We start from the raw sequence: 24,918 nt of genomic DNA on the forward strand, positions 1-24,918 counted from the left end.
ATTGAGTTAAATAAGGCCAAGACTGTAATCAAAGCCAGCCTCATTCTTTACACGATGTTATATTATCTACGCACTCCTACAAGTTTATATGATTTACTTACCAACTTCACTGACTAGCTCACAGACTGGTTAGATCCTTGTATTTTTGTAAAAGTTATAAAACTGATCCATGAAGTTAACAGCCAGGCGAAAACTACATGGACACCCAACATTATACCCATATGATTCTTAGTCCAAAACCATAGGCATTAATCATCTCCTATAACAACCTCCTTTCAGATTTTTGATCTGACTTAATCTGGGTCAGATTCTTCCGTATCAAACTCATCAGGGATACTCAAATACTTTTGGTCAAATAGTGAATTTGATATACTGTGGGACTGTGGTGAGTCTGCACAGGATGAAATGGCTGTACCGCCCTCTACTGGAGAATACAACACATTACATATAAGAAGTTTAATCATGTCAATAAACAAAAATATGGGCTGCAATAAGAGAAATATATTCTGATTATCGCCATATTTCGACCCCAATTGCACAGATATTTTTGTCTTCTAAAATAACTTGGTGAGTATCTAAAATGCAACTTAAAAAGGAACATCATCTGTCTTTGGAAGTGCATTTGGACCACTTTATATTTTCTCCCCCTCCACCCATTAAACTGAAGACACATTTATCTCTCTATTGTTGTATTCATCCAGATCCAACCTCAGAGATGGAACTGTGCAGTAATATCAACAGAACTGCAAACTGAAATTGGAGTTTGTATGTTCAGTCATCTCTCTAAGGCAGGCAAGCTCACACTTTTTATCTACAGTTATTTGCTTTTAATATCAAAGCATTTCTGTGATGTTGCACACTTTCCCTGCATGATCCTTAGTGACACCCACAGGCCTCAACAACCATGAATACAGAAAGCCAGGAGCTCCAGACTGAAGCTAGAAAACAGCCAAATAAGTGAAGAGTGTTCTCAAAAGTCCCACTATAACAACCAGTGAACTGTTTGTTTGCAGCGGTCACCACTGCATGGTCTTAGATCGGGTTAGCTTCCTGGTCAGAGCGTGGCGAACGGTCAGCATGTAGGAGCGGCGGTCAGGAAGAGGGCGCTGCTGATCCAACACCAACCTGTCAGACACGACAGACAAAGCATCACCACCAAGTGTCAGTTGTCTCTTTGCCATTTAAACTTCAGAGAAAGACAGCAAAATGTCTTCTTAGATTTTTTTTCCTCTGGAGCTGCTCTGAGAAGGCTTGTTCCTGGTAAATGTTTCATTCCTTACAATCAATGTGGGGGGCATCACTGGAGCTGCCTCATCACCATCCAAATTTATTACTTTTTTTTCCCCAGCTGTGAAAAGCTCCTTCATTTCCTTTGTGCATTGCACTGTGGGAGAACAGTGTACGTCAACAGCACACTCAAAAGTCAAGTTGTCTCAAGTAAGCATGCAGGCTGCTGTATTTGTATGCTTTATTCTGTTACATGTCCAGTGTGAACACTCAATAAAATGAGTGTATAGAATTGGGACGCAGCTTATGTCGTGTGCTTGAGCTTCAACAAATCAATAAAAACTTATTATATTATAGCTGAGCCAAACCTGATGAGCTGAAACACGGCTGCTTCCACAGCTAAAACAGCTTCTGCGACCGACAGCTCCCTGAAACTGCACCTACACACACATGCAGTGTAATTCATATCAACAAAACAAAACATAAAAAGACAGGAGGAAATACAGTGTGTAGGATGTGTACTATTTTAAATCTAAGTATACAAGTGCAAGTGGGAATTAACTGCAAACACTCACAAACAAACCTTAAGTCCTTTGCCAGTCTCTGTCCTTCCTCTGTTGTCACCTCCCTGCCAATTTCCAAGTCTGCCTTATTGGCTACCAGCACTGTGGGAACAACTGACACACACATACACACATACACACACACACACATGGTAAAGTAAGGTGACAATAAACTGGCAGGATGATGTTATGGCAGGCTAAGTTGGGAGTCTGTGTTAACACGTTACCTACAGATCCCAGGATAGCTTACCAAACATGGACTATACTGTATGTACGCTACATCTGTGCATGTGTGTGTGTGTGAAGGTGACAATAGGCAGACTGAGTGAGAGCAGAGACTCAGTGGACTTTAAGAGCAAACATAGTGAACACAGTGTTCCTGTGGAGATTGTGCAGCTGTTTCAGTAGCTCAACAGCTGGAGTGTTGGTTAGTTGTCCAAAGTCTCTTTCATGTGTCTCCAAAATAATGTTGACACAAACTGATGATGCTGACACTTTATTTTCTATGAAAACACATCAGAGAGTTCAAATAATTTCACTGACTTCCTGCCAAAGCTTGCAGAAGGCATGTTTTTACACATGCAGCCTTTATCTTAATGCTGTCAAACGAGTGTAGCCCATTAAAGGGACAGTTCACCCCACAATTTTTCCTACCCAGACTCTGTTTGGTCTGGTCGATGAGTTTCTTGAGCTGAGGGACCTCCAGGAAGCTGAGGCGTTGTGTGATGGAGTAGAGCAGCAGGAAACCATCTGCCCAGCGGATGGAGGACTCCAAAGAAGCCACACAGTTTTCCTGGAGGAGATAATGTCATGTGCAAAGCTACCACTGGTGCAAACAAAAGGAACTGTTTGACATTTCGGAAATACTTACTAATTGAAAGCCAATATTTACCTTACAGGCTATATCCAAGATCTCCAGGTCAATAGCTTCCTGGTCCACCACCCGACTGCATCGGTAGGTCACCTCTGTGGTAAAACAAACACATGTGTTACTTATTTTATCCTAATTATTTCCTCCGTTTCAATGCTGTTTATTGGAATGAATATTTACCCTTCTTATGGTCGTATTCACCAATGAAGCGCTTGGTTATGAAACGAACACACAGTGCTGGAGACACAAAACAGACACCAACAGAATAAACTGCCAGAAACACACACTAACTAATACTGTGCATTCACACACATGAAGTTTGATTCACATATGTCCGTCTGATCTGCAGCCGTCTGTATGTTCATGTGTGACGTGGCTAAGAGGATCACCCTCTTGGTAATGTTACCTGCCTTATTTAAACAAATGCAGAAGTGCTTTTTCTGTGTTTGGATGAAAGGAGTCTGGATGGTTTGTTTGACGTCTGCTGTTTGAGGGCTCTCTGTATTTCCTTTTGGCAGGACACATTAAAAGGTTACTCCGACTTGTTTAAGCTGTTATTTGAGCCTTTACAGCTGAGAAATGAGCGGCTTTTCATCCATTTTTCAGGGATTAAAGCTTGTTGTCTGCCTCTGTCACATCAGCATCTCACCTTACAGATATGATTTATGGTCTTTCTAGCTCATAATCAAACATGTACACATGAACTATGAAATAAATCTGCTGTAAATGTCCTGTAGTCAGTGGTGGGGTGTAACAAAGTACATTTACTTAAGTACGAATTTGAGGTACTTTTCTCTCCCTGCCACTTTATCCTTGTAATCCACAATAGTTTGGGGGTAAATATTGTAAAAAATATTGTGTACAATATGAATATTATGGTGCAGATGAAGCTATCCAACTGTATATTTAAAGGTATATACTTTATCCACAAAATGACCATTTGTATATCAGTTATTCACCGTGTCACACTGAATTCATAAAGAAAACTTTGGTTTTCTCGCACGCCTTCACGGCGAACGAAGAATCCAAAAACTCACATTTACACAAGTCGTGCAGTACAATCCCAGGATGTCTACAGATATAATCAAGTTTAATAGAAGACTTTGTGAGACCTTTTAATCGCCCAAAATTGCTGTCATAAATGCTATTTATTATTGCAATATTCACAGAAATACTGCAGGGAAAAAAAAATTTCCTCGGTCTGTCCAGTGATTGTAAACAGTCATTTGGTCTGTCTGGCTGGAGAAATTTTAACAGTAATGTGACCGGATATATTGAATCTGAATTTAAGATATTTTAAGACTTTTTAAGGACCTGTGGACACCCTGAATCCAAGTCTCATTTGTCCGGTCATATGCTTAGCTCCTCTCAAACAAACAGCCCTTTCCTGACGTGGAACTGATCGGAAAGTGAAACTTATCTTCTTTTTTTTTTTTTAAAGATATTTTTGGGGCATTTTGCCTTTAATGGACAGGACAGCTAAGAGTGAAAGGGGGAGAGAGAGAGGGGAGCGCCCAGGCCGCTGCGATGACAGCCTTGTCCATGTGGCGCCCGCTCCATCCACCAAGCCACTTACGCCCCAGTGAAACTTATCTTTGCTCTCATTAAACTCCAGACTCCATTAATAAAATGAGTTATTTTACCCTGCTGAACACAGGAGCTGCTGGTCTACCACTGCCTTGGTCAGTTGGTCAGTTTGTGTAATTGCGTGACTTCAGTGGATCCGAACTAACCCTTTTAAACATCAAAGAGTTAAGAATTTTCTGTGTTTTTGGATTCTTCGTTCAGTTTCCTTCACAAAATCAATGAAACACTGTCCAACTAATGAACATAGTCATTTTAATGCCAGAACATCTCATGGTTCCAGCCTCACAAATGTGAAGATTTGCTGCTTTTCCTTTTTATCTTTATTTTTAGGTAGATATTTTATTAATCCAGAAGGAAATTAAGGACGAGCTTGTGAGAGTTTGACATAGCACGACGATGTCACTCCCTCACTGACTCAGTTTTTCTTTTGAATAATTTGGAGGTTTTTCTGCTTGAGCACTCACACTGTTAACACTTAAAGTTCATTTTCCTGATTATACTTGCATACTTTTACTTCAGTAACATATTCAATGCAGGACTTACTTAACTTACTTATAATTAAGTATTTTCACAGTGTGAACAGGATCTGAATACTTCCTCCACCACTGCCTGTAGTGATGGTGTCTTGTACAAAGAGTCAGTTTACTCATCAGTCTTTCGTTTTATGGAGAATAACAACCCAACAAGTCACTTACATCAGACTGCTCTTATTAAATTATGCAAAATGAACACCACACTTTATAATGCAACAATGCCTCATTAAAACAAAGCAATTTCTTTTTTACCACCATGAAAAGTTTTGACAAAAGCCATAAGGCAGTAGTTGGCTGGATACATTTACACTCCAATGCTCATGAGGAGAAAGAGGGTCAGCTTTAGACCTGTGTGCGGCTTCCATATTTGGCAGAACCTCTTAAACCGTGACCAAAACCTAACCCTAAACTTAACCTCTTCTCATGACTTTAACTGACGTTTTTCACGTGACGAACATGTGACAGTGTGTCTGACCTAAGTGTGTGCACACACATTCCCATCCTGTCTCTCCACCTTCTCGTCTACCTGCGTGTCATTAACGTTTGTCTCTAGTTTGTCATCTACCTGTTTTTCCAGTGTTCTGAGCTCCCAGAATGAGGAGTTTAACTGGAACCATTTTCCTGTTGGGCCCAGTATTAGTCCACTGTCTGTCCCTGCATGGAAACCCTAAAGAGAGGAAGAGTCATCGTGAAGTTGCAACAGAAAATTAAAAGTACAAAACTACATGCAGCCTCACAACCAGACTTTATATAACAATATCTAAATATAAAACCAAAAAGGTGTAACTGACACAAACTAAGTAGCACTACGACACTATAGGATGCAATAATACTGACCTTTAAGATACAGAGAGGAGCAAAACTCACTGTGTTCAGTCTCAGACACTGAGCAGACAGGGAATGAAGAGATGGGACTGTCTTCTCTCTCTGAGTGTGTGTGTGAGTGTGTGTGTGTGCGCTTCTGTTTGGTTATAAGAGCTCTCTCCTTCTCTCTCCCTCTCTCAGGGAACAGTATATGACAAGAGCCATTTGTCTGGAGGAACTGTGTCCAACTCCAGACACCAGTATCCCACTCTGGATCTATTCAAGACACATATACACTCTCTTTTTGGGGATTGTAGGTGGCTTACAGTCAGTCCCCAAAGGCTTGCCCTTAAATCCCGAGCTCAAGATAAACTTGCTCCACCCTGAAATCCCCAAATTTTCCAAAAAAGAGTTTCAACATGTGAGCTGCTTTTTTCCCACTTGCAAGTAGCATCACAACAATGTCGTTTCAAAGTTGAATTGTAATTCACAAAGTGGAAGAGGGATGTCTTCTGTTAGGACGATCTGGGACGATGAACTGGAGATCAAGCGGAGGTAGACTCAGTGTGGGGGTTCTGTCTCAGCCGTTTTTCAGCCCGAGCTGATTACAGGCCCCCTAGATGGTACCAAGAATGAGACGTTGGAAGAGAGGTATGCATCAGATTTAATAAGAAGAGATGAAGGGAGAAGGGAAGAGATGATGAAGGAATGTTGGTCGGGAGGATGATGGATGACGGGAAAGGAAAGGGAAATGAAGGGTGGGTGGAGAACTTTGAGACAGAGCAGGTATCAGTAGGCTTGGCAGGTAATCAGAGGTGTGGTTGAGGCTTGGGCCTGCTCCTGAGCCAAGTTAACAATATTTGCATCTGTGGCTCTTTTTCTGAGGTAATTTTCAAGTATTCTGATGGAGAAGACACCAGAGTCTCACCAGCAGCTTAAGTACGGAAAATCCGGCTCTACGGTCATGAGAGTGGTATCCATCTTGTTCTTCCTCAAAAAAATCTAATGATTTCCCAAATGTCACACTTTTCCTTTCAGCACAATAAGGCCATTAACGTCTTAATTATTTCCTTTACTCATGCAGTGGCCTTGACCTGACCTCTGGGTTCCTCTTTTGGGCCTCCTGCACGTCAGCAGGCCTGTGCAAGGACCCAGATTTGAGCATATTTCATACGAGAGGATTTGGCAAACGCTGCCTGGAAAATTAAAAATCTGACGTTTTAATGTTTGAAGTAAAGCAGTTAAGAGCAGAAGCTGGAGGCCACAACTTGTTAAAGCCTTAATACATGAGTAAAATAAGTGAAGGAATGACAAATGAAGTATGTGAGGAGCTGATTTTCAACCAAACATGCAATAAAAGAAAACCACTCAAACTGGAGTAAAGACATTTGTAAGATTTTATTCATATTTCATAGGTTTTTTATACGCTTTATTCAACAAAGCTTGCTCACAGGAGTGAAAACCATTTATACTACAAGCATCAAGGACAACTTTAAATTAAGGAGCGACACCGAGTTTGTTTTGAGAAGTGTGCGTTTCAGCAGAGGAGGGAGATGGACTGTGTGTGCTGGGTGTTCAGCAAACAGACGGCTCGTCGACGGCGGCTGCTCCTTGTGTCACGGCTTTGACGCATTTGGCCATCGTCTGGGAAGCTCTGCTGATGGAGTCTGAACACAGAGAGGCAGGGGTCACAAGAGGTTATGAGACATTTTTATATTTTTGTTTTTGCCGTCTGTGTTTGCACTATTTAAAAAAGAGACACACTTACCTGTCATGTAGAAGTCCTTCACTGTTAGCTGAGGTGGCACCAGAGGAGCTGCGATGAGGTCCTGGTTCACAGTCTGTGAGGAACAGAGCGATAAAACAGAGACGGATCATTCTCTTCTTCTTTCTTCTGCATTCTGACTCTATGGATGGGATGTGTGTGTGTTTGTGTGTGTACCTGGGCAAGTTCATTCGCCTGCTTGAAGTAGTTTGCCTCCTCTACATCGTCATAACGAACCAGATTAGGAGAAACCTCGGCTAGTCTGGATCGGACATCATCCAGAGAGTCGTAAGGCAGCGTCAAACCAGCCAGCTGCAAACACACAGACATAACTTTTAAACACTCTGCTTTTTGGTCAGATTCAATTGTTAACAACAGTATGAACGTTAGCTTGTGCCATGTCAGTGACGTCCTGCGTACTTCAGATACAGCCCTGAGGATCTTCCAGTCCTCTCTGGCCAGCCCAGGAGGGGTGACAGCCACTCGGGTGTGTTGGCTCCTGCCTTCGGTGTTGACGTAAGTGGCGTTTTTCTCTGTGTATGCAGCACTGGGTAGGATGATGTCTGCCATTGGTGCTCCTACGTCACCATGGTGACCTGGAGGGGATGAAAATGATCTTTAATATATTTTCATTCTCATGGTTTCCACTGAATTTGTGTGTGCTTTGTGGCATGTGTCTGTATGGACGACGAAAAGTGACAACTATTAATAAATGAATACAGAAATAAATGAATAATAAAATTTTCTTTATTTTTTTTATTCCTGCATTTATTTATACATTTAGTTTTTTTTCTATATTTAGCCATTTATTCTTTTATTTAGTCATATATTTATATCGATTTGTAATTATTTATTGTGGTATTTTTTTTACATTTAATTATCTATTTCTGTTTTTACTTATTCATGTATTTATTAATACATTTTTCCCTGTATCTATTTATTAATTCCTGTATTATTTATACATTCATTCACTGATACTCAAGTTATACCGGAGGGCTAATGTTGCTCCATATCTGTGTTTGTGTGTGTGTGTGTGTGTGTGTGTGTGTGTGTGTGTGTGTACCCTGGTAGATGATGAGGCTGTCTTTAGGCAGGTCGGCTCTGGTGATGCAGCCAGCATCAGCTCCCAGCAGAAACAGGACTTTGGGTGGATTTGCTCTGATGGCGTCCACACCAGGCTTGTAGCCCAGGTCCAACGCAGCCACCTGACTGGCCACTCTGCTCACACACAAACACATAAAGAATGAGCAGGAAGCAGCTACTGTACTTCGCTAATAGAGGCCAACTTCATGTGCAAAACAGTCAATCACAAACAACTTGAATCTGCAGAAACTGTCGACAGCGTCACAAGTCCACACCTAAAACGATTGCCAAGTTTTACCTGTGCAGGACATTGAGGACTTTCCACCCCTCTTCCACTCCACTGCTGGTTCTGGCGTTCTGAGCGATGGTGGAGACGGTCCTCAAAATTGCAGCTCCGTCTTCTCTCTGCAGAGCGCTGCTGCCCACAACCACCACAGGACGCTTAGCAGCGGAGAGGACCTGGAGACAGGAAAAAGGAAAGGAAAATTTTACGCATAAGTTGCCAGAAATTCATCAGAGAGCTGCCAAAAAAGGAAAGTCCCATCAGTTCATCAATCAGCACCAAAGCTCCCTCCAAACATCCTCTGTGTCAGACTGCGTGCAAGTCCTTTACCTGGCAGAAGGGGTGTGTGCCGTTTGCCAGCTCACTCAGGACTGAAGTCTCCTCTCCCAGATGGTCGTATGAGAAACTCAGATCGACCTGGTGACCCACCATGGCAACACGCAGCTCATTATGGAGCCAACTGAGAGAGGAAGAGGAGGAAAAGAGACAGACAGAAAAAAGGGAGGCAAACAAATAACACTGATTACATAACTTGGATTTCATCCAGTATAAAAGCCACTTCTGCTGTTTCCAGGAGGAGCACTGAAATGATGTATGAGTATACCTCTTGCGGATTCTAGCATTGAACAGCGGTGCTTCGTAGCGTGGGTTGGTTCCTATGAGCAGCAGCAGGTCACACTCCTCGATGCCGGTGATGCGAGAGTTCAACAGGTAGTTGGAGCGCAGGTCAGTGCTGAAGAGAGAGAAAGAAAAAACTGTGTCCAGTACAACTAAAGACACTTTGTCGACCCTGTACATTACATATTTACTTTAACTGAATACAACTACAGACACACACACAGTCTTACCCTGCCCCCGCCATAGGGAAGAGCTCCTCAGTGCAGAGGTTTTCGGAATTGAGTCTGTTGAGGAGGTCTTTGAGGGAGACCAGAGCTTCAGCGTCTGCCATGCCTCCTGCGATGGCTGCGACCTCACTGCCCTGCACGCTCTGCAGCTACACACACACACACACACAACACAAACACATATTCATACATACAGACTCAAATACGATACAGCAAACATGGCTTGTAAAAATAAGAAGGCATAAACATCACCTGTAACAACTGTAGGAAGAGGAATAAACAGGCAAACTTACAGCTCCAGCGACACGAGTGAGAGCGTCCTCCCAGGTGGTCGGGGTCAGCTGACCTGCCTCATCTTTCACCATTGGTTGGGTCAACCTCTGCCTCTTCAGACCATCGTATGCAAACCTGAGGACACACATTTGGTGATTTTTGTTCTCCTTTGTCGAGCTACATAGCAACTGATCTAACTTTGAAAGAAGACTGATTTCACTTCTTTAATCCAGTCAGAAGTATTTTAACGTTTGGGTTTTACCTGGTCTTGTCGGAGATCCACTCTTCGTTGACGTCTTCGTTCAGCCTGGGCATCACCCTCATCACCTCCCCTCCTCTTGTGCTCACCACGATGTTACTGCCCACAGCATCCAGCACATCGATCGACTCTGTTTTCCTGCAAAGAAATCAGAGGAGGAGGTTAAAGAAAACACATTTACTGAACAAAATGCCTTTCACTGCTGAACCAAATAAGGTACTGTAGTTTCAAAAAAAAACAAAACAGCTCATAACTTTTTTTGTGGTGATAGTTCCTGCCCTACCTGGTCTCCCATGGTCGTGCAGTGAAAGCGTAGGGTTTGGAGGTGAGCGCTCCGACTGGACAGACATCAATAACATTGCCCGACAGCTCTGACATGAACATCTTCTCCACATATGTCCCGATCTGCAAGTTGTTTCCCCTTCCTGTCGTTCCCAAGTCTTCAACACCTGCGATCTCACTGGCAAAACTACACAGGAATGCATAACAGTGCTGTTACAGGATGTCATATGGTCCACCACCGCCAGTATATGATGACTGATATAAGTAAGGATGTTTATGATGGACTTACCGGACGCAGCGTGTGCACTGGATGCAGCGGGTCATGATGGTTTTGATGAGCGGCCCGATGTTCTTGTCCTCCACTGCCCTTTTTCCTTCTGAGAAACGACTGCGGTCTGAACCAAACTGCATGGACTGATCCTGAGAACACAGAAGGCAAATAATAAAACCTCAAAATCAAAACTATCTGCATGTAATTTAGGTGAACTAGCCGTTTAACCTAAAGGTAATCATTTGAGGGAGGTTTAAGGGACAGTTCACCCTCAAGATCTAGCCTCTCGTCCAGAGGAAAAATAAGTCCCACACCGATGTGTTGCACATCACTCCACAGTTACCTGTAGGTCACATTCTCCTCCCTGATCACAAATGGGACAGTCCAGTGGGTGGTTGGCCAACAGGAACTCCATCACTCCCTCTCTGATGAGACACACACACACATAGATGTTCATCAAGCCAGTTTTAGTACTTTATTAACTTAGGTGACATTTTAAAAGTTTGTGAAAAATCATAATCATATTAGAAAGTCTAAATTTGTACCTGGCTTTGCGCGTCTTCTCTGAGTTGGTGAGGATGTTCCAACCCTTCATGACAGGCATGGCACAAGCTGCTACCGGCTGAAAGGCACACACACATCAATTAGACAGTGGTACTGCAAGTGTTCCTAAGCAAAGGCACCTAGTCTATTGACTTCTAAATGTTCAGTTTAATGCACTTTCAGCCTAGTGGCTGCGTGCGCTTTGTTACCTTTGGAGCTTTCTCAATCTCCACCAGACACATGCGACAGTTTCCTGCCACTGAGAGACGCTCGTGGTAACAGAACCTGGGGATCTGGATTCCTGCCTTCTCACAGGCCTGAAGGAGAAAGACAACAGTCAGATTATACAGACAAGAAACCAAAAATACACAACAGGCTCAGATCCATTATATTTAAACGTGTCTTCATTAATGGACTAAATCATGTCAGGACAACATACGACAAAATAGTGCCTATTGGTGACTAGATACATACAAAATACAGTATTTAATATGAAGGAAGGGACCACATGAAATACCTGTATTGGTTTGCAGTAACATAATCTGATGTTTTCTTTACCTGCAGCACAGTCGTTCCAGGCTCCACCTCCAGTGGTTTCCCGTCTACAAACACTTCCACCATGTTGCTGGCTGCACGCACTGGAGTACGCACTGGAAATGATAAACACAACGGTTAAATTTACTGAAATTTAACGACACCTGATAAATAAAATGGATCTAAGTATATTCAGTTTCCCAAAAAAAGTGAGACAAAAATGGACTTCAGGGGAATGAAGCTTTGGACTGATACTGTATATCTTTAAATGAAGTAAATGAATATGTTTCGACACAAAATGACGGAAACAGACTGAACCCAAAATAAAGGAAACTATTCATGGGATGCTTCTGAAAAATATATAAACTAGGAAAAATCAGCTAACACACAGAAACACAACTGAGTTTAAAACAGGAAATAAAATACAAATGATAATAGAATAAAATCATTAAGTTATTTGATTTAAAACAGTATACTAACAAGCTGCTCATTAAAACTGAGTAGAATAACTGCTACCTTGACCTTGACACACATACAGATGGGACACACACACACACACATATTCGTCTTACCAGTGTTGGATGGAGCCAGGCTGCTCTTGGCAGCTCCGGCTAGAGCCCGGCCGACGTTTGGCAGTCGCAACATGACTCTGAGAAAGGAAAACAGAAAAGAAAGCTGTCAACATCTGAGCTAACCCCGGGGCATCCAAGCTTTTTCAAATGGGGGCCAGACTAGATAAACGTGGCAATACCTGGAAGCCAGCTGCTTCTTGCATCACATGGGTTATTAAAAAAAAAAATCACATAAGTATGAGAAAAACGCAACTGTTTCATCTATCAGTGAAAAACTATTTATCTTTCCACGGCTTATGAAAGCAGCGGCCCTCACTGTCGACTTTATGCTTCTTTGCTGTGGCCACATCTGTCACCTAGCAGGAAATGTCTGCTGTTAGATAACAGTTTGTTTGCTTGATTACCGTTTGTTTATGAAATCGTATTAGTTCTGCCTCTGTTGTTGCTACTTAGTGCATGTCTACAAACTGTGTGACAGTTCTGCCACCATGAGGTGAAGAGAAAAAAATGCAAAGTGAGCTTGCTTAACCAGTTTACCAATACTGCATTAATCATATTGTATATTTTGAAAGACAAGCCATGAGATGTTTAAAATCAATCCACTTAGCCCCTGGGCCAGACTTTGGACGTGACCAAGCTAACCTTATTCTCATATTATGAGTAATTGATCATTTATATTCTTACGCAGATTACTTTGCTGTTGATGAACTTGAACTGAATTTGTTTGGTGTAAATTCAACAAAGCTGACAAATTATTTGGTCAATCTTTTCATAATCTCTGTACTGTAGAGAATATACAGTCCTCTAAAAGGGTTTGTACATCTTGAGGTTTTTGCACAACTTGTTTTGCCACAACATTATTTTAAAATGAAAAGTCTGGGATACATTAGTCTGAGTGGGCGGAAGTTCGCTGCATAGATCAGCCTCTCATTGGGCAGAATGAGCCACCCGCTGAAGTCCCGCCCTACCACCTCCGGTTGTGTAGCAGTTTTCAACCGTTTTCAACACGTCCTTTACTAACTTTTGCGGTGTTTGATCTTGCGGGGATGTAGCCATTTTTCTGCCATGGTTCGCGTCCTGTAGGTGATATTTTTGTGGCCGTGTTACACCAAAACCTGTTTCCCCCCGGCAATATTTTTGCAAGCACTTTGTTGCTGTGGCACCGCCCAGAAAGACTGTGATTGGTTGAGAGAAATACAAGCAGCCAGGGCGTTTTTTTCTCCAATCTTAAAGTGAGAGTCGGCCCAGCCAGACCTTTCTTTTCTTGAGAAATGTCTGGTGAGCGAGACTAGGGATACATAATATGTTTTCAACAAAATAAACTTGTTAATCGACAAGTTGCAAAATTCAAATGACTGACAACTATGCAAAATTAAGTACCCCACTTTGCAAAAAGAAGAAAATCAAATATAATATATAAATATAATGTAATAATATAAATGTTTTTTTGGATAGTTACAATATAATATATTGTTTTGCTAAATATCCCAATATCAATATTGTGATGATATTACAAGGTTGACTACTGGTGCTTTCACTACATATTTACACAGTTGGAATTTTGATAAATAATTAGCAGTAATTTGAATATAAGGACGAAATGGATAAAGGCAAATGATTATACCACTATATCAGTCTGGCAAAAAAAAAAAAAAAATCACTTTTAACCAAGAAGAGACAACACTTACAATATTCCAATATGCAAAATTGAAACCAGTATCCAGTCATTTATCACAATAGATAATAGAGATATATGGTTCAGCCATAATTAAGTACAGCCATGGTTTCATAACAATTATTAATATGCCACTAACAATAACACCATCAACATTATCTTGCACTGCTTAGATTTCATACAAAGCTGCATAGCTGCAGGTTTTGATCATTAATATTTATTTGATAAAAGTTATAATTATTTTGCTTTTCAGCCAGAAGCATGTTTTAGTTTGGAGTTTGGACTCAGATTCAGAAAGCTTTGAGATTATGTTATATGTATATCTTTAGGGTTGAGGTCTCAGTTAGAGGCCAACAAAGCCCGGATAATGTTGCCCTCTTATCCAAGAAATCATATTGGACTCTTTCAGTGGAGTTTATTTTTCAGATAACGTTACTGCACAAACTCAACAATTCCTACAGAGATGTATTAGAGTCAACATAGCTAATGCTAGCTACCTTAACAGCACTGTCAACAACAACAAGCCACTCAACCACGTAGTCAACGTTTCAAGGAGATAATGAACAGAGACGAAAAGGAGATATTCCGAAGCATACTGACATAGCAAAATGTCGGACACGATAATGTACAGTTTTTACAGTAATGTGGACAGTAGACGAAGCCACTGTGTAGCATGGACCTTCCAATGTGGATTCATTACTTGCAGGCTAACAGCGTTAGCTAAGAGTATTCAAGGACACGGGCACTGCAATGTTGTAAAGGGCTAACAGCGGCTAATAAGGTCAAACACATAACTTTCCGCTGATATTGCAATTAAAGAATAACTAGTTTTATGCGTTTATGCGTGCAAAATATGTTTCTGATTCTTACCTTTCGCTATTTGGCCTTCTGGACCAGAACAGCGGTGATCTGAGTTTACTCCCAATCAAATAGCTATGGCGTATTAGCGGAAATAGCACAATGTTCCACTTCCGTTTATCACCAAATTCACAATAAAAATAAATATCGCAATCTAACAACAGTAAAGAAATTTTAATTTACATCACTATAATATTATATCCGAATTGCCATTGTGCTATATAACATTGACATTTTATTTTATTCATTCTTCTTTTTTATATTTATATTTTTATCTGTACTCCGTCTTTGTGCCGCTGCAGCACCTGAATTTTACATCTGGAGATCGGAGATTAATTAAGTTATTTGTCTTTAAATTACATGACAGATGGGCGTACACATGGAAATGAAATCCAATTTTGTTATCTAATTTAATTTTTATAGTTACATCACTGGCTTCTACCGCCGACTACATTTCCCATGATGAACCGGCTGATACCGGAAGTAGCTACGTGTTCATTTTTGCGACAGTTCAGGAAGCATCTACGAACAGCTACAGAAACGAGCAAGAGTTGGTGCTTTCTCCTGCGAAGGAGTGCAGCAAAACAGGTGAATATTCCCCAGAGTAATGAAGTTTAGTTATCTAGCTAATGGCAAACTGTCACCGCTGCGTTTACGCCAAGTTAATTACAAATAAGCCTGGCGAGGCCCTCCCATCTTGTTAAACTAGTTAGCATCTAGCTAACAGTGTCTGCTAGCAAACACAGCGTCAACTAGCAAGGAAATTCAATATATCAATGCTTTTTGGTGATAAAACGGCTACTGCGCAGTGACTAAACTATGTAACTGTATTATATAGGAATACACATATGCCTAATTTTAGGGCTTTTGATGTAACATAGTCCATATGTAGCATTGTTGGCAATAGCATCCTCTGTTTCTGTGTTGTCATTCTTTTTTAAGCAGTTTGCGTTAGCAATGTTCGACACTGTTCAGTTATAGCATGCATTAGAACATATGTAACACATTATATTAGAGAAATTTGAGATACTGGACACTGTAATTGTTTGTAAACCCGTCATAACAAAGGTACATGACTAGTTTGACGTGGTAGTAACTGCTCTCTCTGTGTCAGTAGGTCAGTAATGGTCTAAAAAAATCATGTCAGCTCATCAAAATAGTACTACTATGGGTTTATTCCTATTTTTTTTAATTACTATTTATAATGGCACAATTGAAGCTCCACCTGATCCTTGCAACCCCTAATCCTAAATGTCTCCCTACATTTATATAGCTTAGTACATTATTCATAGCATATCAGGGGCTCTAATGTTTGAATATTGCATGTAAGCCTTAAAATATATTATATTATATTGTCTTGCTGTCCTGACTGATATAAATACAGTTACTGTGCTGTTATATTCATCACCGAGTCACTGTGAAGGTTAGACTGAGTACAAGACAAGTGACAGAATAAACAAAACATCAAAATGATCACTAAAAATGTACAAATATAATAGAATAATTTCAGTTTGAGCAAAATGTGGAATATTTAAATTGTGCAGAAAGCCTGCTGAGTTTGACATTCATGTTTAAATGCATACCTTGGAGGAAATCTTGATCATATAATAGTCATTAAGAGGAGAGAATGCTAGGTCAGACTGTCTCCTCCTGAACACAACAAATAGTAAGTGTATGAAGACTAAGATATCTGACAGGCTAATTAATTGTTCAGATAAAGTTTACATGTCATCTCAAAGATATAGAAGTCAATGTCCACTATCAGCTGCAGACTGGAAGTTTTACTCTACACTTAACTGAATTTCAAAGTTAGATTTAAGCATCAGGTGTTCAAATTGAGCATTTATATAACCCAAAATATTGTATAGTACAGTGTTTGCAGCAATTTAACCTGTCTGTCATCTCTCCTCTCTCCCTGTTTCCTACCTCCCTCTTTTTTCATCTGACATTTAGCACCATGTTGCCGACAACGAACAGCAACGGTGCCCTCAGTTCTAGGGACGCTGCACGTCACACGGCAGGCGCCAAGCGCTACAAGTACCTGCGACGGCTGCTCCACTTCAAACAGATGGACTTTGAATTTGCCCTGTGGCAGATGCTTTACTTGTTCACATCGCCACAGAGAGTCTACCGCAACTTTCACTACAGGAAACAGACAAAGGACCAGTGGGCCAGGGACGACCCTGCTTTCCTGGTCCTGCTCAGCATCTGGCTATGTGGTAAGTCTTTATTCAATCAAATGTAGCCAGTTGAATCCTGACGTTATCACTCTGCTATCATTAATGAATGCTGTTCCCCTGCAGTGTCAACAATAGGCTTTGGTCTGGTGCTGGACATGGGAGTCGTGGAAACTCTGAAGCTGCTGCTGTGGGTGGTCTTTGTTGACTGTATAGGAGTCGGTCTGCTCATATCAACCCTCATGTGGTGAGTAGTGGGTTTGCCTACCTCAGATGGAAGTGACCTTCAGTCACTGTAATTGAGACATTTTATTTATGTATGCCAAACCTTTTTTTTTTACTTGCTAATGTTAAAATTTAACTTTAAGTCGGATTCTTTACCATATCTGAATTTCTTTTTTTAGGGTTGTCAGCAACAAGTACCTGCTGAAACATCCCAGCAGAAACTTTGATGTGGAGTGGGGCTACGCATTTGATGTTCACCTCAATGCCTTCTATCCCCTTCTTGTCATCCTTCATTTCCTGCAGCTCTTCTTCATCAACCGTGAGTATATTGCGACTCTGTCAGACTTATGTAACTATGTCTGAAATTACGTCTCCCACTACAAGGCATTAAAGATCCAGCGTGTAGGATTTAGGGGGGTATATTGGCAGAAATGATGATCACCTAAAAAAAAAGAATCGTGTTTTTGTTACCTTAGAATGAGCTGTTACATCGATAGGTAGCGGGGTCCTCATCAATGGAGATTGCCATGTTGCACCACCGTGTTTCTACAGTGACCCAGAACTGATTGCATTTTTGCCCTGGCCATCATAGTTCCCAGCCCCTCCGTGGCAAGGGCTCCCAGTGAAAACTTCCTGAACGTCTGGATCTTAAAGGGGAACTAACGTTTTTTTCAACCTGGGCCCTATTTTCCGATCTACTTTTGTCTAAATGAGTGATAGGATGTTCAATATTTGACATTTCTCCAGTTCGAGCACGGGCCCGTGAGCGCACGCTATATTAATTAATAGGGCACTCAGACAGCGTCAAACAACGTCAAAATACGTCCACTAAAAGTGCATTTTTTCCACACAGATAGGCTCGGATTGTTAGTATAATTATCAAACAACATAACGGAAAGGAGAAATGAAGGTCTGTGTTTACCTTTAGCTGGATTCGGACATGTTCCTCTGCCTGTTGCAATTTTTGTATATGTGCTACCGAAGTAACACTGCTCCCTCTCTCTCCTCGTCCGCTCTTCAATTTCAATGAGCTCTGCATCCGTGTACGTCCGTGTACTCCGTCTTCAAATTGCCCACTGTGAGGAAAAGCTATGACATGTGACCATGTGTGACCATTTTTAATTTACTTCATCAACTAAAAATCACACTAACAATGTGTGACTTCAGCAAGTCTGTTTTTGTCACAAGACTAAGACAAAACTAAATCAATATCAGTTGTCAAAATGACCCCTGTTTGGATTACCCCTGCCCCCCTCATCATTATTCTTACAGTTTGTTTTGTGTGTTTCAGATGTGGTGGTAATAAACGCCGACTGGTTCCTGGGATACTTTGTCGGGAACACTTTGTGGCTTATAGCCATTAGTTATTATCTCTACATCACTTTCCTTGGGTACAACGGTAAGTCCCATTCACGTTTAAATATGATACTAAAAATGCAGTGAATAGACAGGTTCTGTAAGTACGTCACTGTGTCAGTGCAACAGTATTTCAGATTGGGTCAGATTTAGGGATGTCCAGTCACAGTCTCAAAGATCCTTTTCTCCTCCACTCAGCTGAGCTCCTGTTCCGCCTGCGGCCAAAGACAACACAAAAATATGAGCAGTCAGTTTGTTTCAGCTCAGTGTGCGTTTTATGGCGCATGGTGTTTATCCACAGGCAGAGGAGAGACAGACTGTGTCACCTCACCACTGCAAGTTTAAGAAAATCCCCACAGTGGTCAAAAACCTTTTGCCCTTCTGGGGTGAAACACCCGACGGCATCAATGTTGTTCTGACTTTTAAACAGTAATGCTCAAAATATCAAAACAGTGCCACCCAGTGTGCATACATAGTCAATACAATTAATGCCTGCTGAGTGAATGACATATTTGGCTTTTACAGTAAGATTTATTACTTCTGGTGATATTTGTGTTCTGTTACAAACCACAACTGATTCTAAGGACACATTTGCATTTTCCAAAGGTGTGAATGACTGCAAAAATACCAAACATTTGCAAGTTCTTGGGCTTTTCAAAAATCATTTTATTGTTTGGAGTGTTTATTGCCATCTGGGGAAGCAGTCACCATTAAATACACCCTGTTTCCTGTGAAGGAGTTGGAATGTAGTTAATGTTTAACTGTGAATTTATAGATCTGTAACGTTTGCACAAAGTGCCTATCAATGTTTTCATGTATTCATCTTGTGTTATCCACGCAGCTCTGCCCTTCCTGAAGAACACAGTGGTGCTGCTCTACCCTTTCGCTCTGCTCGGCCTCATCTACGTCCTCTCCGTGTCTCTGGGCTGGAATTTCACCAAGGGTCTCTGCTGGTTTTACAAGTTCAGAGTCCAGTAGGACCAGTTTGTCTCTACTGTGGACTCTAGTTGGCTCCAGGCTGACTCAAGATCTGTTTTCAACTCACATCTAGGTGACTACAAATCTATTTCCAGCTACTGTCAGTCAACATCTGGTGTGGAATGACTCTCAGTAAGCTGCGTTGGTTGACACTGAGCTGGTTGACTGTTGCTCAACTTTCTGTTTGGCTCTTATGTTGAGCTGGAGCTCCACAGTCCGTGAACAGTGGTGTGTATGGACTAGTTGCAGAAACAGGGATGGATGACATACAGCTTTTATTGTTGTTCTTTTTTGTATGATTTGTAAATATTATTCTGGCAGGTTGTAATATATAAACAAATGATTGTTTCTGAAGAGAAAAGGTTGCTTTGTTTCTTTGAGTTTTCTTTAAAAAAAGACTGAAAAAAAATCAAATCCTGCTTATTGAAGAGAAAAAAGGAAAGTGGAGGAACATGGGATGCAATTTCTTTTTCCTTTTCGTTTTTTCTTAAAGTGTACATTCCAGAGCACTTTCAATAAAAGGTTTTATTAACTTAGGCTGCCTCCGTTTGACTTCCTGGAGGAACAAATGCCTTCCTACTGGTCATCCAGTCTGAGATGTTTAAACCTCCAACCAGGAAGTGCCTCACCATATGAGTTTGTAATGTTCCTGAGATTTTTTTTTTCTTTCATTCTAGTGTACAAATACACCTTAACCTCCCCAGAACACAACATTAGTATTGCATTTAATCAAAAATCTTATTAGATATTATTAGATTTATGGTGTGATCCTTTTGTCTTATTTAATTCAGGACGACAGTCATCAATAATAATTTCCTGATACATTTTATAGCTCTTAATCAAAGAAAAATAGAGGTAACATTGTGAGACAGTACACACAGTGAGTATCAGCTCATTTATTTGATTAAAAAACAAAAAGAACCAGTATATTGCATAGTAACTATGTACGTGCATAGAGATAATGATTTCACAGTAGCACAATATGAGTCGTCATCTTTCTTTACACTCAAGTTGCTACAATTACACCATCAATAATGGATAAAAAAAACATCCCTGGGATGAGACAATGTCTCTCAAAGCCTATAAAATACAATAAAACCTCAAATATAGAAAATGCTAACCAACAAAAGTAAAATATGGGAGACTACCACCACCTTAAGACTCCTGTCACAACTGGAAATAATCTCAATCATGTTAAAAAAAAAAAGAACAAATCATACCGAAACTTCAATATTTCTAAAACCTACTACTAACCTACTATTAAAGACAGACAAACACCAATAGTCAGAAAAAGTGAGAAATGGTCAGAAAAATTTCTGCGCTGGATCACCTGTTTTGCTATGAGGAATAAAATACCAGGAAAATTTTTAAAAAGAGCTTTCCATTGTGTCTCCACAAAGGACTTCTTCAGAAAACAGGAAAGCTGAATAGTTTTCCCCCTTCGGGGGTCATAAAATGTGGCTGATGTTTTTATTGCTGCAACATTCCCTAAGTCGCTGCACACTGCCACATTTCATCATACTGTATGCAAGACATTGAAATGTTGTGTCTGGAATGATTACGAAAGAGTGGTCTGCACTGGACTTTGCAAAGGTTATGATGTTTACTCGCTCAGAGATGTCGCACTACTTCAGTGCATTCATCAACAGTTGTTTGTGCCTCTCCAAGTCGACTTTCTTCAAGATGACGGCCTTGTGTTTCTTCTTCAGCATCTCCATGTAGTCTACGACCATCATGCCTCGGGTGTAGGTTCCCTCCAGCTCCACTGTCACTGCGACCTGGTGGAGGGAGATGAAGTTGTGAATACTGAAATATCTTTCTGATGTTTGGTGAAAGTAGAAAACTGCGCTTTAAAGGAATACTTAACCTACAAAATGATAATTTGTTTATCAATTACTAAGTGCGTGTCACGTTGAATTTGTGAGGAAAACGTTGCTTTTCTCACATGCCTCCATGGTGAACGAAGAATCCAAAAATTCTTGATGAATTGAAGTCACAGGGGTCCATGTTTAACAACGGTAAAACTATGTCGAAACACTCACCTAACTCATTAAACTTACCTACAGTATACTCTCTTCAAAGCCAGACTTCATTGACAAAAACAGCAATTTTACCTCACTGCACACAGGTGCTGCTGGTCTACGTCTGCCTCAATCAGTTAGTTTAATTGTGTTATTGTGTGACTTTGGTGATTTAAAGGGTTAGTTCGAAATCACAAAAGTCACACAATAACACAAAAAAACTACCTGAGTGAGGCAGAAGTAGACCAGCAGCTCCTGTATTCAGCAAGGTAAAATTACAGTTTTTGTTAATGGAGTCTGGCTGTAAAGTTCCCTGTCGTAAAGGGCCGTTTGTGTGCGAAGTACTGAGCATATGACTGCATAAATGAGACTTGGATTATGGTGCACAAGTTGTGCGAGAGTTTGTAAATGATGTTTAATACGGTTTTGCTGTGGTTTAACATGGACCCCTATCAATTTAGTTCATCAAGAATTTTCTCCGTTTTTGGATTCTTCGTTCACTGTGGAGGCATGTGGGAAAAACAAAATTTTCCTCAGCAACTCAAAGTACCACGGGGTGAGGAACTGATATACAAATGGTCATTTAGTGGGTGAATCATTCCTTTAATTGTACCTGTTTGGGTAATGGTTTCCCAACAGAACATGTTAAAGGAATGAGAGCAGTATCCTAACCTCTTCACTCTCCGTTACTAGATTGTCGTCGATGGCTGCGGCTAGAGCATAGGTGTCGCAGGTGTTGAACCCAGGTCCTCCCAGCAGCTCCTTTTGGTAGCGGTCAGTCTGGACCATCTGCGGTGACAATTGAACATGAGACATACAAGTGACTTTTATTCCCAATTCTTGTTCAGTGTGTGTTGAAATAAAGCAGCACACCGTCGTACCTTTCTGGTGTGGAGGTAAATCTTGTCCATGAAACGCGCCTTGTCGGTGTCTTGCGCCAGCCATGTGTCACAGAAAGACTTGGGGAGACAAAGACAGGAAGTAAGCCATCTTTTACTCCCACAACACTGATTGAAATACATCAATTAGGTGGTCTATTTGATCAGTTAATTAGTGACCCAGGGCAGGCTGTTCCTGCAGGTGAACTCCCAGGTGGCGATGTAGGTGGGGCAGGTGTATCGGTCCAACACAGTGTAGGCAGCCTCAGGGTCTGCCACAAAGTTAAACTCTCCACACACTGTGGTGTTACCCCTGGCTACACACACACACACACACACACACACACACACCAAATACATTACCCTTCACGCTGACCGTCAAGGTTAACACTTACAGTGCATGTTGACACACAGATATACATACACTCAGTGTTTCCTCCCATGATGTAGAGCCCCTTCAGTTTCTTCTGGAAGTTAGGGTTCACCTGGACTGCGACGGCCAGGTTAGTGAGGGGCGCTGTAGCCACTAGAGTCACCTGCAGTTTATATTAAGATGCAAGTACATCTATCATTAAGCATCAAATAAGTGTAAGGCATAAAAATACACTAATTTAGCCACTAATTTTACAAACTTTTATTTTTTAGACTGGGATTGAAACAGTGTTTGGGGTTTAACATCCACCCACCTCTCCAGGGTTTTCATTGACCATCTTGACAATGGCCTGCGGAGCTCTTTTCTTCTGCAGCAGCTCCAGACCTGGAGCATCTGGATCTGGGACGTCACCCAGCCCGTCCTTCCCGTGGAAATCCCCAGCGTGACGTTTGCGGCCCAGCATGGGCTCTGCACAGCCTTTATACACCGGGATCTGTGGAGCATAACCGGTTTAACACGCTAACGCCACACACACACACCTTTAGTCACTACTACATCACATGCAAGCTTTGACATGTCATTACATCCAGCCTGCCGCATGCTTTCAGGACACGCAGCGTGTTCTTGCAGGCGTTGTCCAGGGGTGTGTTCCCATGGGAGCAGGTGATCCCCAAAATCTCCACATCGGGGGCCGCGAGGGCCATCATGATGGCCTGTGCGTCATCCACCCCTGTGTCCACATCGAGTATTAACTTCTTCTTCATCGTATCTGGAGGAAAGTCAAAAAGGAGGGGGTGTATTTAGATGATAAATCACAAATGTGGGTCCGACCCTCTCTCCCTGTCGCTGTGACCCTGCAAATGTCCTCCAAAATCTCAACTACCAGCTGTTTATGCGCCCATGTGAGCAAACATTCCCAGTTTAAGTTCAGCTGGTGAAAACAGCCACATAGATGTTACAGCTGCACTCAGATCGCTCCATTTGTGCATGCTGTTGCTTAACACAGTCTTGATCAATCACTGAAAACACTGGGTGAGAAACCATGCAGAGAGCAGAGAGATTAAGTTACCTGTCGAAAAGTTTCGGCCACAAGTTAGATCCCTTCCCAGAGCGCACACGGACTGTGAAGTGAAGCCTTTGTCCGACGAACTCTGCTTTGAATACTGCAGGAAGGAGAAGGTTTGGCTTAGGAAACGCGTATCACCACGTCCACGTATAATCTGAACCAGCGCGTGCATAGCTGAGACTGGGTGTTGTCAGCTCAACAATCAGGATGGAAAGAATCTTGTTGGATTTGCATGACGACATAGTCCCCCCCCACTACTACTACTAGAAGTATTTAGATTGAGGGTCTTGTGTTAGCTGCAGGCAGTTATTGTGGTTTGGAAATCGTTTCTTATCAATGCATTCATCAGGTTATAGGGCATTTTTGGCACGGATCGATTCCTCTTTCTTCTTGAGTGCACTTTTTTCTCGTGTTTCAATGCGTAAAGTCGAAAACCACACGGGTTTTTTTTCTTTTGGGCTATTTTTGCATGTCCTGTCGACTATGCAAACTATTAAGTGCACCCCAGTCACTGCTCAGCAAAACACACCCTAAAACAGATTGCAAAACCTGCGAGACAATAGGTTCGTTCGAGATGAACTGCACCTCGCCTGGAAAGCAGACGAGAGCAGGCGGCTGCAGCAGGAGGCGGTGACAAAAAAGTCAGATAGCCTTCAGTCTGTACAGGAAGTCACAGTAGTTTTTACAACAGCTTTCTTTAAAGATCAGTCACATATAGTCAGGGCTTCACATCTGCACAGATGTTATTTTAAGAATCCTCACATCCCACTGACCACAAGTCCTTGTGTTGCGAAACACTTCAATAATCAGAACAGTCCAATGTTAATATACAGTAGACTCTATGAGGTGCCGTTTGTAAAGTGGCTCACACTGAAATTAACAGCAACATTTTGCCACATTTAGCTTCAAACAATGTTTAAAAAAAGTGGAATTTTTTAAAGTCACGTTTTTTGTTTTTTTTACCACATTTACAGCAATATTTGAAGTATGTTAAATATAATGTCACAGTTAAATCT

At 41.4% G+C, this 24,918-nt stretch overlaps 4 protein-coding genes across 5 annotated transcripts; 1 reads left to right on the forward strand and 3 right to left on the reverse strand.

Annotated features, from left to right (window-relative positions):
• Window positions 1-691: 691 nt before the first annotated feature.
• On the reverse strand, window positions 692-5,736 carry zgc:110699 (uncharacterized protein LOC325371 homolog). Of its 2 annotated transcripts, none has more exons than XM_050063486.1 (8): window positions 5,619-5,736; window positions 5,347-5,448; window positions 2,842-2,898; window positions 2,683-2,756; window positions 2,445-2,583; window positions 1,811-1,904; window positions 1,596-1,667; window positions 692-1,125 (listed from the first exon to the last, which is right to left on the reverse strand). In XM_050063486.1, exons 2-8 carry the CDS (start codon window positions 5,396-5,398, stop codon window positions 1,017-1,019), a joined length of 597 nt encoding a protein of 198 aa, XP_049919443.1. In that variant the 5' UTR covers window positions 5,399-5,448; window positions 5,619-5,736; the 3' UTR covers window positions 692-1,016. The 2 variants fall into 2 exon arrangements, with proteins under 2 accessions (XP_049919443.1, XP_049919445.1); XM_050063488.1 differs by having other exon boundaries at window positions 5,649-5,701.
• A 1,223-nt stretch (window positions 5,737-6,959) lies between these two features.
• Window positions 6,960-14,931, reverse strand: LOC126401946 (NADH-ubiquinone oxidoreductase 75 kDa subunit, mitochondrial-like). The gene is made up of 19 exons (XM_050063528.1): window positions 14,841-14,931; window positions 12,296-12,372; window positions 11,748-11,839; window positions 11,399-11,506; window positions 11,192-11,268; window positions 10,990-11,071; window positions 10,665-10,795; window positions 10,377-10,562; window positions 10,097-10,231; window positions 9,855-9,969; window positions 9,565-9,710; window positions 9,321-9,449; window positions 9,047-9,176; window positions 8,732-8,892; window positions 8,414-8,568; window positions 7,771-7,946; window positions 7,528-7,662; window positions 7,354-7,426; window positions 6,960-7,252 (listed from the first exon to the last, which is right to left on the reverse strand). Exons 2-19 carry the CDS (start codon window positions 12,366-12,368, stop codon window positions 7,161-7,163), a joined length of 2,196 nt encoding a protein of 731 aa, XP_049919485.1. The 5' UTR covers window positions 12,369-12,372; window positions 14,841-14,931; the 3' UTR covers window positions 6,960-7,160.
• A 364-nt stretch (window positions 14,932-15,295) lies between these two features.
• unc50 (unc-50 homolog (C. elegans)) lies at window positions 15,296-20,100 on the forward strand. The gene is made up of 6 exons (XM_050063535.1): window positions 15,296-15,416; window positions 16,782-17,047; window positions 17,132-17,252; window positions 17,410-17,549; window positions 18,522-18,629; window positions 19,428-20,100. The coding sequence occupies exons 2-6, from the start codon at window positions 16,786-16,788 to the stop codon at window positions 19,562-19,564; spliced, it is 768 nt and encodes a 255-aa protein (XP_049919492.1). The 5' UTR covers window positions 15,296-15,416; window positions 16,782-16,785; the 3' UTR covers window positions 19,565-20,100.
• Window positions 20,101-20,440: 340 nt separating this feature from the next.
• On the reverse strand, window positions 20,441-24,446 carry LOC126401949 (inosine-uridine preferring nucleoside hydrolase-like). The gene is made up of 8 exons (XM_050063534.1): window positions 23,906-24,446; window positions 23,421-23,605; window positions 23,150-23,329; window positions 22,888-22,999; window positions 22,644-22,780; window positions 22,467-22,544; window positions 22,258-22,374; window positions 20,441-21,342 (listed from the first exon to the last, which is right to left on the reverse strand). Exons 1-8 carry the CDS (start codon window positions 24,072-24,074, stop codon window positions 21,190-21,192), a joined length of 1,131 nt encoding a protein of 376 aa, XP_049919491.1. The 5' UTR covers window positions 24,075-24,446; the 3' UTR covers window positions 20,441-21,189.
• Between the last annotated feature and the right edge of the window lie 472 nt (window positions 24,447-24,918).

The sequence above is a fragment of the Epinephelus moara genome, chromosome 15 (assembly GCF_006386435.1).
Source record: "Epinephelus moara isolate mb chromosome 15, YSFRI_EMoa_1.0, whole genome shotgun sequence".
NCBI lineage: Eukaryota > Metazoa > Chordata > Actinopteri > Perciformes > Serranidae > Epinephelus > Epinephelus moara.

What these genes read in the sequence shown, in the direction of transcription:
- zgc:110699 (XM_050063486.1), bottom strand. Translation starts at nt 5,398, where the DNA reads ATGGTTCCAGTTAAACTCCTCATTCTGGGAGCTCAGAACACTGGAAAA. An exon ending in CCAGACCAAACAGAGTCTGG is followed by an intron (nt 1,905 to 2,444) that starts GTAGGAAAAATT and finishes TGTGTGTGTCAG; the next exon opens with TTGTTCCCACAGTGCTGGTA. An exon ending in AGACTGGCAAAGGACTTAAG is followed by an intron (nt 1,668 to 1,810) that starts GTTTGTTTGTGA and finishes ATGTGTGTGTAG; the next exon opens with GTGCAGTTTCAGGGAGCTGT.
- LOC126401946 (XM_050063528.1), bottom strand. Translation starts at nt 12,368, where the DNA reads ATGTTGCGACTGCCAAACGTCGGCCGGGCTCTAGCCGGAGCTGCCAAG. An exon ending in TGGATCTCCGACAAGACCAG is followed by an intron (nt 9,970 to 10,096) that starts GTAAAACCCAAA and finishes GTGTGTCCTCAG; the next exon opens with GTTTGCATACGATGGTCTGA. An exon ending in TCACTCGTGTCGCTGGAGCT is followed by an intron (nt 9,711 to 9,854) that starts GTAAGTTTGCCT and finishes GTGTGTGTGTAG; the next exon opens with CTGCAGAGCGTGCAGGGCAG.
- unc50 (XM_050063535.1), top strand. Translation starts at nt 16,786, where the DNA reads ATGTTGCCGACAACGAACAGCAACGGTGCCCTCAGTTCTAGGGACGCT. An exon ending in GCTCAGCATCTGGCTATGTG is followed by an intron (nt 17,048 to 17,131) that starts GTAAGTCTTTAT and finishes GTTCCCCTGCAG; the next exon opens with TGTCAACAATAGGCTTTGGT. An exon ending in CACTTTCCTTGGGTACAACG is followed by an intron (nt 18,630 to 19,427) that starts GTAAGTCCCATT and finishes TTATCCACGCAG; the next exon opens with CTCTGCCCTTCCTGAAGAAC.
- LOC126401949 (XM_050063534.1), bottom strand. Translation starts at nt 24,074, where the DNA reads ATGCACGCGCTGGTTCAGATTATACGTGGACGTGGTGATACGCGTTTC. An exon ending in TGGCCGAAACTTTTCGACAG is followed by an intron (nt 23,606 to 23,905) that starts GTAACTTAATCT and finishes ACTTTCCTCCAG; the next exon opens with ATACGATGAAGAAGAAGTTA. An exon ending in TCAATGAAAACCCTGGAGAG is followed by an intron (nt 23,000 to 23,149) that starts GTGGGTGGATGT and finishes TATAAACTGCAG; the next exon opens with GTGACTCTAGTGGCTACAGC.